Source organism: Dipodomys spectabilis, unplaced genomic scaffold (assembly GCF_019054845.1).
Source record: "Dipodomys spectabilis isolate Male_0828 unplaced genomic scaffold, ASM1905484v1 ptg000052l, whole genome shotgun sequence".
In the NCBI taxonomy this organism is placed as follows: domain Eukaryota; kingdom Metazoa; phylum Chordata; class Mammalia; order Rodentia; family Heteromyidae; genus Dipodomys; species Dipodomys spectabilis.
The window spans coordinates 1,458,810-1,474,538 of NW_024870729.1; the positions used below are offsets into that span (position 1 = coordinate 1,458,810).

At 35.3% G+C, this 15,729-nt stretch overlaps 1 protein-coding gene across 1 annotated transcript in view; it reads left to right on the plus strand.

Annotated features, from left to right (window-relative positions):
• The window catches only part of LOC122107652 (A disintegrin and metallopeptidase domain 3-like), a 54,812-nt gene extending 41,475 nt beyond the window's left edge, over positions 1-13,337 (plus strand). Inside the window, 3 exon segments of the mRNA XM_042679456.1 lie at positions 2,835-2,918; positions 4,504-4,612; positions 13,279-13,337. Coding sequence (XP_042535390.1) covers positions 2,835-2,918; positions 4,504-4,612; positions 13,279-13,337 — 252 coding nt within the window.
• Positions 13,338-15,729: the final 2,392 nt, after the last annotated feature.

The window sequence follows — 15,729 nt, forward strand, 5'->3', positions numbered from 1 at the left end:
ACCTCTGGTTTGGAGTGGCTCAGTTTTTTAATCTCTATTTTCCCTTGTAACCTGTAAGATAAGTATAATATAATATGAATTCAAATATGAATATATGGAATACCTATAATCTTAACTATTCAGTGATCTGAGATCTGAGGATTGTGGTTTGAAATAAGCCAGGAAAGGAAGTCTGTAATATTCTTTTTTTGCCTGAATATTTACCATTAAAAATTTCATTGTAAAAGTGATATACAGAGTGGTTACAGTTACAGGATTCAAGTAATAAGTACATTTCCCTTTGAACAGTGTCATTCTTTTCCAGTTTTTCCCCTCCTGATTTCCCACACCCCCAAAGTTGTAAAGTTCATTTCCCACATAGTGTTTAGTGAGTTTCACTGCTGAATTGGTTTACCCTTTGTCCCACTGTTTCTGCACTTCTACTTCCCCTCTCCAAATTAGATAAACTTCTATACAAGACAAAGGGTATAGAAATAAAAAATGGCAGCAGAAGTGAATAAACCAAAGAAAAAAGGAAGCAGAAAAGAAAAAAAACCTAGGAACAGTATAATTAAAAAAACTCTTACGTCTATTTCTTGGAATCCATTTCAAAAAATATCATTTTATATTATCTATGTACTTAGCTATTGAGCCCTTGTGATCCTTTCCTAAGAATATCCTCCTCTGTTCTAAAGAAATGCAAACCAAAACAACATTGAGATTCTACCTCACACCAGTCAGAGTAGTCATTATCAAGAAGACTAACAGATGCTGGTGGGGATGTAGACAAGGAAACTCTACTACATTGTTTCTGGGAGTGTAAATTTGTTCTACCACTCTGGAAAGCAGTATGGAAGTTCCTCAAAGGACTTAATAAAGAGCTCCGCTATGATCCAGCAATCCAACTCCTGGGCACCTATCCAACTGACCACAAACCAGGTCATATTAAGACCACCAGGATGACCATGTTTATTAAAGCATTGTTTACCATAGCAAAGATATGGCATCAACCCAGATGCCCTGCAGTAGATGAATGGGTCAAGAAAATGTGGTATATATACATAATGAAATTCTATGCTTCTATCAGAAAGAATGACACTGCTCATTTGTAAGGAAATGGAAAAACTTGGCAAAAATTATACTAAGTGAAGTAAGCCACAGCCAAAGAAATGTCGGCTGCATGTTTTCTCTCACTTGTAATAATTAGAGTGTGCCTACAAATCTACAAATAAACCCAATGGACAGTAAAAGACAAATAATTACACCTGGACAAGATTAATTGAACAGCACTCTAAGTTGGTGATATTATTGTGCTCCATTTAACATTCCAAATGCCTGAAGTAGAGTTATAGCTTACAGGGTAGAGCCCCCTCCTTGTGTGAAAAAAGGTAATGGACAGTACCTCAGCCCAGAGTTCAATCCCTAATACAGACAGGCAGACAGACAGACGGATAGATAAACAGAATGATTATATAGGAACTAATATATGGGAAGATTCAGTAACTTGCTCCAGGTCCTATTACTTGTGTGAAAGTTGGAGGAAACTAGGTAAGTATAACAGAAACCCAGATGTGGGTCACTGGGATTAGCGCATAAAACAGTTTTTTTGTTGCTGCTGTTTTTAATGTAATTATAACGTACTGTGTGATTTTTTTTTTGTTTCTTTTGTATGTTCTTCCCCCGTGGTATAACTCCTGTATTCACTGTATTTGATTCCGGTTCTCTGCATCTTGTATACACATTTTTCTAATTGGGGGAGGAGAAGGGAAATAACAAAATGCTGAAATAGGGATACGAGTTGACCCATTGTAACTGGGGCAGGGTGGGGGGGAAGGGGTGAGGGAGAAGTTGGAGAGGTGAGGAGGGAAGGGAGGATGAGAGGGGAAAAACAAAGGAGGGGGTAACAATGCTTGATAGGAAGTGTACTCATTACTTTGCTCATGTAACTGTAACCCCTCTGTACAGTATCTTTACAATAAAATATATATTAAAAACAGTTTTTGTATTGAAAAATGATTGTCATATTCTAATGAAATGTAAAATGAATATAAAATAGCTTATCATGATTTTATTTTTTTTGGGTCCGGTCGTGGGGCCTGAACTCTGGGCCTGGGCGCTGTCCCTCAGCTCTTCAGCTCAAGGCGAGTGCTCTACCACTTGAGCCATAGCGCCACTTCTGGCTTTTTCTCTTTGCTTATGTGGTGCTGAGTGCATGCAAGGCAAGCGCTCTACCACTGAGCCACCTTCCCAGCCCACTTATCATGATTTTTATGGGTACATTATATAAAGTTCCTGCAAAAAAAACCCAGTCTCTAGTCATAAAAGGTATTTAGTATACATTGACTCTGCTTGTTTTTTATCAAATTCAAAACAATAAACAGCTCTGCTCCTAGAAGGAAAAAGTAGTTTCTTCTGCAAAATTCAATGTTTTATAAAGTAATAGCATAGTATCTTGATATTTTATTTGACTAAGTAGATATTATGAAATATAAATAGGTGTGTTGTGTGTATTACCCCTGTATACAACCTCTGTGCCAAATATGATTTCTCAAATTTAAAGTTTTTCATTTCTTTTTTGTATATGTGTCTATCCTGGGGCTTGATCTCAGGACGGGGCTCTGTCCCTGAGCTTTCTTGTTCAAGGCTAGTGCTTTACCACTTGAGCCACAGCTCAACTTCTGGCTTTTTGGTGGTTAATTGGAGATAAGAGACCCATGGACTTTCCTGCCTGGGCTGGCTTTGAAACCCGTGATCCCCAGATCTCAGTCTCCTGATTAGCTAGGGTTACAGGTGTGAGTCACCTCACTTTTATTTTGCTGAATTCTTTAACATTTTTAATTTCACATGTTTTTCAGGTTTGTCTTGGAGGACAGTGCAAGCTTTTGAATTTTTCAAGTGAACCAAATTTTAACTCAAAGAAAAAATGTCAAGGAACTGAGGTATGTAAAAGTTTGTCTCTTACATAAAGTTATTTCAACCTACACCAGTCACATTTTCTGGGATCATAAAGATCAGAGTTATTTAATGTAGAAATTTCTTTTGGAAAATTGCAACCAAACAAGGATGTACATCATTTATGATTACTATTTGACTGTCGTAATCCCTCTGAGCAAATAGGTTTTGAACTTTATAAGCATGTAGTATGTATCAGCCTTGATTGAAAATGGTAAGAACAGCTCCCAGGTCCTGAGTTCAAGCCCCAGTAACACAGTATCAGTTTAAGCATATAAAAGTTTAGAACTGACTTCATTAAGCCTTGCACATATATTGTATGTTTATACATGTGTTTAGATGTTGTTTCAAATGAGTAGGTATATACCTTATATGTTTATGAATTCTCATATGCTTAATGTGTTTTAATGTATACATTGCTTATCACTGAATCAGAATTTGTCATCCACTCCTATCTATTTCATCTTCAATAGTTTCAATTTATTCCTTTTATGGATCTTCTAAAAAATTCATACACTCATGGCCTTTTAAATAGTGTTAAAAGTTGATTGGAAAGCCCACAGCTGTAATACTAGCTATTCAGGAGGCTGGGATCTGAGAATCATAGTTTTAAGACAGCTGAGTAGGAAAGTCTGTGAGACACTTATCTCTAATAAGCTACCAAAAGGCTGGAAATGGAGCTGTGGTTCAAGTGGTAGAATATCAAAGACAGCGCTCAGGTCAAGGTCAAGCCCTAGTATTGGCATACACACACAAGCACAAACAAGACCACTAGCACTAGTACAACAGATACAGCTGTGTACTCACAGTCATCTGCTCCCTTAAATCATTAACAATTAAATATAATGGGTGAAATATTTTCATGTACAGTATACTATCTGACAAAGTTTTATGCCATTTTATGTTACCACATCTTTTGCTCATGCATAAAAATTGGCCTTTCCTCGTATTCTGGCTAGACTAGTTTAATCTCTTCTACTAACTTACACTTATTTAGTAATTAATGATGCTGCTCTTAACTTATACTTTTATTTGTCCATCTGTTATGAAATTATCCACGGGATTTACAGAAGTTTTTTTTTTTTGTTTGTTTTTTTACAAGCATGCACCTGGCTTTAAATGTGTGGCCAGAGACAATAGTTTTCACATAAAGATAAGATATTAGTGTATGTATGTGCTGGTACTGGGGCTTGAACTCTTGAGCACTGTCCCTTAGCTTTTTCACTCAAGATTGGTACTCTACTACTTGAGCCACAGCTCCACTTCTAGCTTTGTGTGATGAATTGAAGATAAGAGTCCCATAAACTTTCTGCCTAGTCTGGCTTCAAACAGTGATTCTCAGATCTCAGACCTCTAAGTAGCAGGGATTAAGGAAATGAGCCACTAACACTTGGTTTAGAGATGAGATTTATACTTATTATATCAATTTTAATTTTATTTTCCACATTAAAGGAGTATATACATTGAAATAGTTTCATAATTTACTTGGTCTAACAAGCATAAGAAAGTCATTCTTTTTTATGCCATGTACAAAATGTTCTTATTTGGGATTTTATTTGGATTTGGTTTTAGGTTTGCAATAATCAACTTAATTGTCATTGTGATACTGAATATTCCCCTCCAAGCTGCAAAGAAACATCATCACCAGGTGGCGGCTTCAATGATGAGTTACTGTCCAATGGTTAGTGTCCAATGCCATGCTATGAGATTTGCTCATACAAGTTTATTATATTTCATCTTTGCTGTCTTATGTAACTATCCCTACCCTCCCCCCCCCCCCCCCCCCGCAGCTGACATGTAGGGAGGACAATTGAGCACTGATATTTGTGTTTAACTTTCTTCAGTTTACTTGTCAATAACCATGTGTGGCTATTTTGTATACACACTTTAAAGTCACCTGGAATGATTATTTTTAATTTTAATCATGGTTAACAGAGCATTTATGTTTCTACAGCAGCATTTTGTAGATAGACTTGAATTATAGAAAATATAATAGTTTTATTAATTTTACAATCTGTATTTTCCAAGGGTGCTGTATATTTGATGTGCTCATGTATGACCAAGTTACATGTTTAAAATTAAATGTATTATGAAATGGAAAAAATACACAAATCTTACATTCCCCCAATGTATGAATATTAAATGATACTAACCATTTAAAAAATTTTAAGTGAACAGTCATGAATAAATATTGCCTATTTGATTTTATCAAGCTTTTTTCGTTAGAATTCTATACCTGAATACCTGCATGAGGATTGGACTTGTGAGTCAGACATGCCAGGATAGCAATCTCATTTTTAACTGTATATATGAATAAGTTAATATGGCAGTGTGATGCAATATCATTTTTAGAGATAATTTTGTTGTTGTTGTTGTTTATAGGGCTTGGACTCAGGGCCTGTACTCAGTCCCTGAGCATCTTTTGCTTAAGACTAGTGCTGTACCACTTTGAGCCACAGGTCCATTTTAGGTTTTCTGGTGGCTAATTAGAGACAAGAGACTTATGGATTTTATTGCCAGGGCTGGCTTTGAGTCTTAATCCTCAGATTTCAGCGTCCTGAGTAGCTAGGATTACAGGTTTGAGCTACCAGTGCTCAGATCAGACAATTTTTTAATTAAACAGAAAACTCAGTGTTTGCTATGGAACTTTACTTAGCTTCTAAACATGCGTAACTAAAACAATATGTGTGTTTTTCTTTTTCTCTTTTTTTGTCAGTCAGGACTTGAACTGAAGGCTTGTGTACTGTCCCTGAGCTCTTTTGTTCAAGGCTAGCACTCTACCACTTTTAGCAACAGAGCCGCTTCCAGTTTTCTGGTGGTTAATTGGAGATAAGACTCACAGACTTGGCTGCCCATGCTGGCTTCAAACCATGATGCACAGATCTCATCCTCCTGAGTAGTGAGGATTACAAGTGTGAGCTACCAATGCCCAGATTAAATCAGCTTTATATATCTATTTTTTTTTCTTTTAAAAGACATTTAGGAGTTTCAGGGTTTGAATTCAGGCCCTCACAATTGCTATATTGGCATTCTACTATTTGAAGTCTAGTATTCTTTGCTATTCTGTGCCTTAAATGTAAAAGTTCAGTGACAGTACCCAGGCCCTGAGTTCAAGTCTGAGGACATAAAAAAAGAAAGAAATAGGTGGAAACATTTTGGAGAAAAATTGTGATGGCAGCATCTGAAGACTTATAATCTGAAATTTTACTTATATGATCAACATTACTTGTATTTTTATGCTTTTGAAATTCATGTCACAGCCTAGTTCTAATGTAATGGTATGTGGAGGTGATGAGAGGTCACGAATAAGAATAGTGTTCTTGTAAACAAAACCCCAGAGATTTTCCTCATACTTTATACTATGTGACGTTATTGTGAGAAAATGGACATCAACAAATGAAGAAGTAGGTCCAGGTTAAAAATCGAATCTACCAATGCTTTGATCTTGGACTCACAAGTTTCCCAAACTGTGAAACATAATTTCTGCTGTTTATAAGCATATGACATTTTTCTTAGAGTCTAAATAGACTAAGATTATAATTATGAGAGACATTTTATATTTGCTGTTTCGTTACAACAATTTAATCAATGTCATCCTCCGTTAATTTTCTTCACAACATTAAAAACTTAGATTCTTGAAGGTTTAACAAAACCTACACTAAAAAGACAAAAAAATCATTTTCAAGTGGAATAGAAGGTAGGATACAAATCCATGTACACGCAGACATATAAGGATTTTCTACCATATATATATATATATATGTATATATGTGGATATACATATATATATATACCATATATATATATATATACATATATATATATATATATGGTAAAATCATAGTGTTAAGATCATTCAGCTGAGGAAGGTCAGTGTTATAAATACATTTTTTTCTTTTTTTGTCGGCCGTGGGGTTTGAACTCTGGGTTTGGGCGATGTCCCTGCGCTCTTCAGCTCAAGGTGAGCGTTCTACTGCTTGAGCCACAGAACCACTTCCGGTTTTCTAGTGGTTTATTGGAGATAAGAGTCTCACAGATGTTCCTGCCTAGGCTGGCTTTGAACCGCAATCCTCAGATCTCAGCCTCCTGAATAGCTAGTATTACAGGCATGAGCCAAGTGCCCGGTTCATAAATTTCATTTGTATAACTATATGTTCATATTATGCAAAATGAATTTTGACTTTTCATTATATATAAATATAAATTCACTATTAATAACTTGTAAGAGATAAAACCATAAATGCTTGGAGGCAAACATAAGGGAAAACCATATGACACTGAATTTGGAAAGCACAGTTAAAAAGAAAAACATTAGAGTACATCGTATTTTAAAGCTATTATGCATCAAAAGCTACCATGAACAGTGAAAAGACAACTCATAGAATGGGAGAAATATTTGTAAATCATGATCTAATCAGGGATTAATATTCATAACATGTTAAAAAGGACTAAAGCACAATAATAAAAATGGGCAAAGGACTTAAATAGTTATTCTTCAAAGAAGTAGAGAATGGTCAATAACCCCAGGAAATACATTCTATGTTACCAATGCTTAGGGAAATGAGTGTAACAACTAAAATGATATAAACAATTACATATTCTGGACGGCTATTATAAAAATCCAAATAAATTAAATGTTGATCACTATATAGAAAAAGAGGAACTCTTTTCCATTGCTTGTAGGAATGTGAAGTGATACAGCCTTTGGAAAAACATTGTTGTAGTTTAAAAAATTAAGCATAGAATTACCATATTATTCTGTAATTTCACACCCAAGTGTATACCCCCAAAATGTTGAAACTGAGAATTCAAATAGGTATTTGTACTTTTACAAGAGGTAAAATATGGAAAAACTGTTTGGCAGTAAATAAATAAAATGTGACACATAAATACAATAGAATATTATTTTTTTCTTAAATAGAATGAAATTACAATTCATGCATGCTACAATATGAACACGAAGTAAGGACCTTAACAACCAGTGATAATATAACCAACACGGCATTAAATCTGCATTAAATCAAATTACACATGGTTTTAACCAAGCACAGTAAAAAGTACTTCTTTTAGAAATCAAAAGAAATGTCAAAACCAGCTTTACAATGTCGGTGGGGGGGGGGGAGGGGGGGTATGATTGGGTGGGAGGGAGGGGGGAGGCTGGGAAGGGAGGTGAAGGGTAAACAAAGGAGGAGGCTGCAATGCTTGGTAAGAAATGTACGCATTATCCTGCCCATGTAATTGTAACCCCTCTGTACAGTATGTTCTCAAATAAAATAAAATAAAATTAAAAAAAAAAGAAATGTAAAAAATAAATATTTAAAATTCCCCCATATGTATTACACAGCTCAGTAGATGCAGGGGAACTCTCTGTCAGTCTGATGTTATCCTCCACTGTGCTTAAATCATTTAGTTTTGTTGAAAGGCAGTATATCTTTAGAGGAAGTTGAGTGGCATTAGGGAAAAATGAATCATGCATCCTTAGTATGGTACTAAATTCCTATGCATTCTGAGCATTCATAATATTCCATGGAATGCTAAGGGGTTACTGTTCATAGTTTTGATATATGTGGTGCTTAGAATAGTCAAATATATATATATATATATATATATATATGTAATATACATTTGAATAGTCATACATATATCTGTATGTATTTATGATTCTGATCCAGGGAAATCCTCAATAGAAGTACTTGCATGACAAATTCAGCAATACATTGAAAAGATCATCCACCATGTACAAATTAATGAGGAAAATGGAATAATTTCCCTTAAATCTAGAAAAAAGACAAATGGGATCCATCTCAGTGGTTCAACAATGTCCATTATAAACAAGTTAATACATATTCTATTTCACATTAACAGAATAATACATAATATTATCAACTTCTAGAGACACAAAAGCATTTGATAAAATAAAACATTGATGACAATTCTCAACAACTTAAATATGGAAAGAACAAACATGAACACAGTAAATGTTATATGTCAAATCTATAGGTTACACCAAAATGGAGAAAAAAAATGAAAGCTTTTCTTCTAATATCTAGAAGAAGATGAAGATGCTCACTTATTTCTGTTTAACTTATACCTCAAGCCCTAGCCAGAGCAATTAGTAAGTCATGGAAATAGAGTAACCAGGTTGAAGAGGACAAAATCATCTTCATTTGTAGAAAACATGATCATATACATAGAAAATTCTATTAGAGAAAAGAATATCATTGGAACAAATTTGGAACAAAGTAGATATCCAGATGCAAAAGAAAGAAGTCAGACTGTTACATCACTCTGTTTACAAAAATTAACTGAGACCATAGATCATACTGCCATAATGAATATACAAAGAACACAAAAACGAGTAGATTTTTGTTGCTTTGGCATAGCATATGTTGTGTGTTATACTTCAGCCCAAGCAAAACTAAAAGCCAGTAGATTAGATAGAAATCCATAAAAATCAACAGGTTTTGTAATTGATACAACCAAGAAGGCCAAAGATAAACAGGAGAATGGGAAGCCCTCTCCCCATTCTTTCAGATTTTTATTTGAAAATTTTATATCTGACATGCAATCTATATCCAGAATAAATAACCATTTTAAGTCAATAATAAAAATCATGAATAAGTCAAGCAGAATGCTAAATTTAATTTAACACAATTCCACAGAAAAATTTATAAATGATCAATAAGCTCATGAGAAGATACTCAATATCTTCAGAAAAATCTGATCAAATCCACAAGGAGATACCTCCGCACCATCACTGTGATGATTATAATAAAAACTATAGACAACCGATGTTGATGAAAATGTGGAGAAATTGGGGTTTGCTTAATGTACTTTTCCCAGAACAGCTCAGCCTCTAATGTCCTCATTTGATTCTGAATCCATTAATGATCTCCATATTAAGCTTCAAGTTGTCTCAGACTGCATGCATATATCTTATCTTACTGCAAAGGACTCTTAGAAGATCACACACATTTCTATGGTCTGTAATCTATGACTTACGTTCTCTTAATTCTCTTGATTTATATCATTGCATTGTTACAAACTCAGTTAAATGATAACTGGCCTACGTCTTGTATTATTATTATATGAGACATCAAGGGAATGTCTTAATAGTTGCCAAAAGATCACCTCGTCACTGCTGTATCCTGAAGATTTCTGCCTTTACCTCTATCCTCTGCTTATATAACTTGTTAGGCATGCTATAGGATTACACTTGTTATCCTAGCTATTCATGAGGCTGACACTTAGAGGATCAAGGTTTGAAGACAGCCTACTGCAGAAAAGTGTCCAAGACTATCTCCAATTAACCAGCAAAAAACAAGGATAGAGGTATAGCCCAAATGGTAAGGCATCTGAGCAAGCATGAGGTCTGGTATTGGCACAAAAAATGAAGAGGGGGAGGGGGAAGAAGGAAGAAGGGAAGAAAGGAAGGAAGGAAGGAAACAAGGGAAGGGAAGGAAGCTCCTTTGTCCAGCTTTGTAAAGATAATAAACAACAACAAAAAGAAACAAAGCTTTCCTCACTCCCTTGTTCAGAGGTAGAAAACACCACAACATAACATGAATAACTTAAGTCTACAACATAACATGAATAACATAAGGCCATTTTCATTAACCTTATCATTTTGAAGGTAGCGCTTGACTTTTGTGTGCTTAGTCATTCCAAAGGCTGATTTTAAAGACTGGAGTTAATTCTTACTGGATTAATTGAAAGGATACATTACTTTAAGGTAGAAAGTTTTATTTTTCTGTGATGAATTATTTTGCCTTCTTCTAGGGAACATATAGCACATGTAGAACTACAAATGATCTCAATTTTATGATACTCTAATTATATCTATAGCTAGGTGGAAGGTATACACAGAACTTACATATAGATTTCTGTCAAAGATATACATTATTATAGTGCAAATGAGTTTATTCTCAATGACATAAATAATTGAATTGAGCTGACATAAATAATAGACCTTGTGGCTTAGGTTTCTGTGGATTGGAATACCCTTCTAATGTCAAAAATATCCATTTTAATGTATTATTTGAATTCAATATTTTTATAAATCAAATTCTGATCTGATCATAGTTTTTCAAACATTAATAGGTACTCTTATATTTTCAGAGAGGAGAATGTCCTTGTCTCCAAACTGGTGGCGCCCAGCTCTTAAAAACAATGAACTTTTCGTTGGTTTCTATGTTTTTCTACCTTTTCTCATTTTAATTGCCATTCTTCTTGTCCGATTTAATAAAATGAAGGGATTTGGGCAAAGAGCGAGAGCAAGTGGAAGTATAAAGTAAGTAAATGTACTATTTTATGTTTAATATTAAAACTGTTCAATGGGAATAATTTGAATGAACTTTGTAATAATAAGTATGAATCCTTGGATGGATTGAGTGGGATGAATTGTTAGGAGTATCTAATAAGTCTCAGTATATACCAGAGCTTATTTCAGCTTTCTGCTAATGAAGTATGGTTCATATCCCTTCAAGCCAAAAACTGTTAAAGCTACCCAATAAACCCACGGTATCTTTTAGTTTGCAAACATGTTGACTGTGTTCGAGTTTCTGTTAACTTCCCAAGTAACACTACTTTTCACATTATTGGTCATTTGTGACAAGGAGGTCAACAGAAATAGTCATAAATGCAAAGTTTGAGACTAGAATAGGTAGAAAGTAAGAAAAAAATAGCACAGAATGGTGATAAAACACAGTTATACCTTTCCACATTTTGCACATAATTATTATTGCTCGTGTGTTGCTAAATTATAATTCAGGCATTGTGCAGCTTTTCTCTTGACCATAATGCCAATGAAAGGCACAATTGGCTCAGTGAAGACTTAGTGAACTTAAAATGCTGAAGTGAGGATCATTGTATCTGTTGAAAAGGAAAATCACTTATTTTTTCACTTGTGCTGATGAAGATAAAAGTAATGTTATAAATTTTCTGTAAACACTTCCATTTCTTAAATAAGTTAGTATCTTTTAAAGGGTAATAGCAACTGGTTAAATTCAGAATAGTGTTTTGGATGTTTTGCATTTTATATAATCAAATTCTTATAAACCCACTTAGTTAAATGATAACTGCCCTACATCTTGTATTATTATTACATAAGACACCAGAGGAATATCTGAATAGTTGCCAAAAGTCTGACTTTTGGGAGAAATGTCACAGCAATGGATCACTGGTTAAAAATGATAAAATCTGGTCATAACAGCCTCAGTGTTTCAACTCCATAGAATTTCAGAGATTTAAGGAGAAGAAATGAAGTAAAGATGAAACACAAATCATGTTAATGGCCTTGTCAGGAGACAGTCCATCTCTCAATCACTTAAAAGCTTTGTGATTGACCTAAACTCTTCCTGTCTGTGTCCACTCCTCTAGGGCTGCTCTGCTTACACTTTCCCTCATACTTCTCTGTCAAACAACTATGGAGGTAGAAAGGGCTTCCAAACTATTCAGTGTTCTGCTTGGATGTAAAACCCTCAGTTAGATGTCCAAACTTGATACCATTGTGGCCAGTGAGTTGTAGCTGTTAATAGGATCCTAGGCCCCATGATCTTCCTCTTTAACAGAAGCTGGGTGTTTAAGTGTGTCTCAGACATACAAAAGGACAAATAAACCATACAATGTCACTGAATATAGTTGGAAGACCTTATTAAGAGCCTTATCAATGAAAAGAAAATGATCTTTTAAGTAATTTTTTCTTTACATAATTATTTAAATATTATAATTTGAGAGATGGCAATTTAGGAATTGGAAGATATGTGCTGAAATATCTTTTAAAATATGGTGAAATAGTATAAAATATATTAATGCCTCACCCTGTTATTAATGCAGGCAACATGGAGGAAAACAATAGATTTTTAGTTGGAATTTTTTTTTTTAGTTTGAAAATTTTAAAGAAGATATTTTTAAGCAGTGGGGTTCTCATTCCTATAACCTTAGCTACTCAAGAGGCTGTGATCTAGGGATCCAGGGTCAAACCCAGCCTGGGCAGAAAAGTCCTTGAGACTTTTATCTTCAAATAACTAGCAAAAAGCTAGAAATAGAGGTCTGGTTCAAGTGTCAGAGCACTAGACTTCAGTGAAAAATTTATAAGAGTGCAAGGCTCTGCGTTCAAGCCCAAGTACTGGCAAACCAGAAATGGTTTACTTCTTTGAAAGTTAGTTTGATATTTGAAAAATATGGAACATTTCTTAGAATGATGATGTTTGAGTGAGATATGAGACACTAACAGGAGTTGGTACATAGTGACTGATTTTTCAATATAGATCTAGCTCTTAGTTTTTTCAGTTTTGCTCAGTTACAGTGTTTTATTACTCTAAAACTAATGCTATCTTTTTTATTTAGGTTACCGTCCGAAGACAACAGTGAGGAAACTATCCAGTCACAAAGTTAAAGGTGACTGAAACCAATCACTTTATTAACAAAGTGGTACCACTTATGAAGTAGTTTATCTTTAAAATAATACCATAGCATAAAAAACTATTACTTTTATGTTTCCTCATCCTGATTCCTATTTGTTAGTTTTATATGATTAAAATTGCTGGGTGTAGTATCTCATGCCTATATTTGGGGAGCAGAGTTGGGGATGATTATAATTCAAGGCCAGCCTGGGCAAAAGTTTAGAAAGCTTTCATCTTAAAAAAAAAAAAAAAGCTGAGCTGGGTGCCTGTGGCTCACGCTTATAATCCTAGCTACTCAGGAGGCTGAGATCTGAAGATCACGGTTCAAAGCCAGCCTGGGCACAAAAGTCCGTGAGACTCTTATCTCCAATAGACCACTAGAAAACCAGAAGTGGCGCTGTGGCTCAAGAGGTAGAGCACTCGCCTTGAGCTGAAGAGCTGAGGGACAGCGCCCAAACCCAGAGTTCAAGCCCCACAGCTGACAAAAAAAAAAAAAAAAAAGCAGCTAGATGTGGTGGCAAATCATTATCTGTCATATCAACTATATAGGAGGCATAAATAGGAAGACTATGTTGTAGGCCAACCCTTCAAAGAGCAGACGAATCTATGAAACAATAAAGCAAAAAAGGGTTGGGCATGGCTCAACTAGTAAGCACCTGTCTAGCAATTGTAAGGCCCCGAGTTCAAGCCCCAGTGTTGCCAAGAAATAACCTATGGTAGAGCATTTAATGTTAATCATGCTTTATATTGTTTTAGAAATAATACTAGGCAAAGATTTAGTAGATAATATTCTTATAATATGAAATTGTTTTAAGGAAATTTTCAATATTTTCTTAAAGTACCTCTGAACATAGTATACTTTATGCTTTCTCATTTAAGTCTCTAATTGGTAACTTAACCAGAGATTGTCTTTCCACATTTACATGCATTTCTTTCTTCATAAGAACCCATGATTATTATTATCGTTACTTTAAAAATAAAGAAACAAATATGAGGAATTTAAATAATTTCTCATGTGTACAGAATATTGGAGTTTAAGGCATCAGACTTGAGTTTACCTCTTAAGAACCATCTTGATTCATACAGCCTGATCTGTGATTGGGTATTAGCAATGGGATTTATATTGCCTGGAAACCAAGACAAATGCTTAAGTGCACCCACTTTACCATAAGACTAAAAAAGATGCGATCTATGGTCTTTTTGTTGTTGTTGTTGTTGTTGTTGTTGTTTTGGTCATGGGGCTTGAACTCTGGGCCTGAACGCTGTCCTTCAGCTCTTCAGCTCAAAGCGAGCACTCTACTGCTTGAGCCACTACTCCACACTCCACTTCTGGCTTTCTGAGTGGTTTATTGGAGTCTCACAGATTTTCCTGCCAGGCTGGCTCTGAACCGTGATCCTCAAATCTCAGCCTCCTGAGTAGCTAGGATTACAGGTGTGAGCCACTGGCATCCAGCTTATCTGTGGTCTTTTATACATTAGGTCTATCACTAGAACTAAGTAAGAATAATTAAAATATCAACAAAGCATTAGATGAAAAATTCTTCCAGTTGCTTATATTCATATATGATTGGAAGTCAATGGATTGCTGTGTCTTTGTGTGTCACCAATCATTGGAGATTTGAGAGACACAGGACTGAAGGGCTTTCATTTCACTTTTTAAATGTCTCACTGTTAAAGCCCCATTGTCCACATCTTGGCAATAGGTTTAAAGCAGACACTCATTCTTTCACAGAGATGAGGATAGATTATTCCAACTCCACCTCTATAGCATCTATATTAATTTATACAGACAAACTATTGGCTAAATTATCTACACATATATGAGAGGAGTGGCTCTGCAAACACATGAAAGGTCCAATCCAGAAATTAGCCAGAGGGCTTGGATGACATAAGATGTTCTGTTTATCTGGATCAGAGTTAGATAAAGGTGTTGTATGTAGCTGGGCTTCAGTGGCTCACATCTATAATCCTAGCTACTCAGGAGGATGAGATCTGAGGATTGCAGTTCAAAGTCAGCCTGGGCAGGAATGTCCATGAGACTCTTTTCTCCAATTAACCACCATCAGAAAACTGGAAATGGTGCTATGGCTCAAGTGGTAGAGCACTAGTCTTGAGCAGAAGAGCTGAGGGACAGCACCCAGGCCCAGAGTTCAAGCCCTACCCATGACTGACAAAAAAAAGTATAGTATCCATGATTAGGTCAGGGAAGCAAGCATCATTGAAAGTCTTGAAGGGATTGGAAGTCTTGGAGGCTGCAGAGTCCATGTCTCTTTTACTGAGTAAAGGAAAAGAGTTATTGGAGGACTTAAATTCCAAGAACACCAATTGCTGCTGTTTTGTCCCAATCTATTATGGGAGGGATAGAAGGAGAGATCATTGTAAAAACCAAATTCAT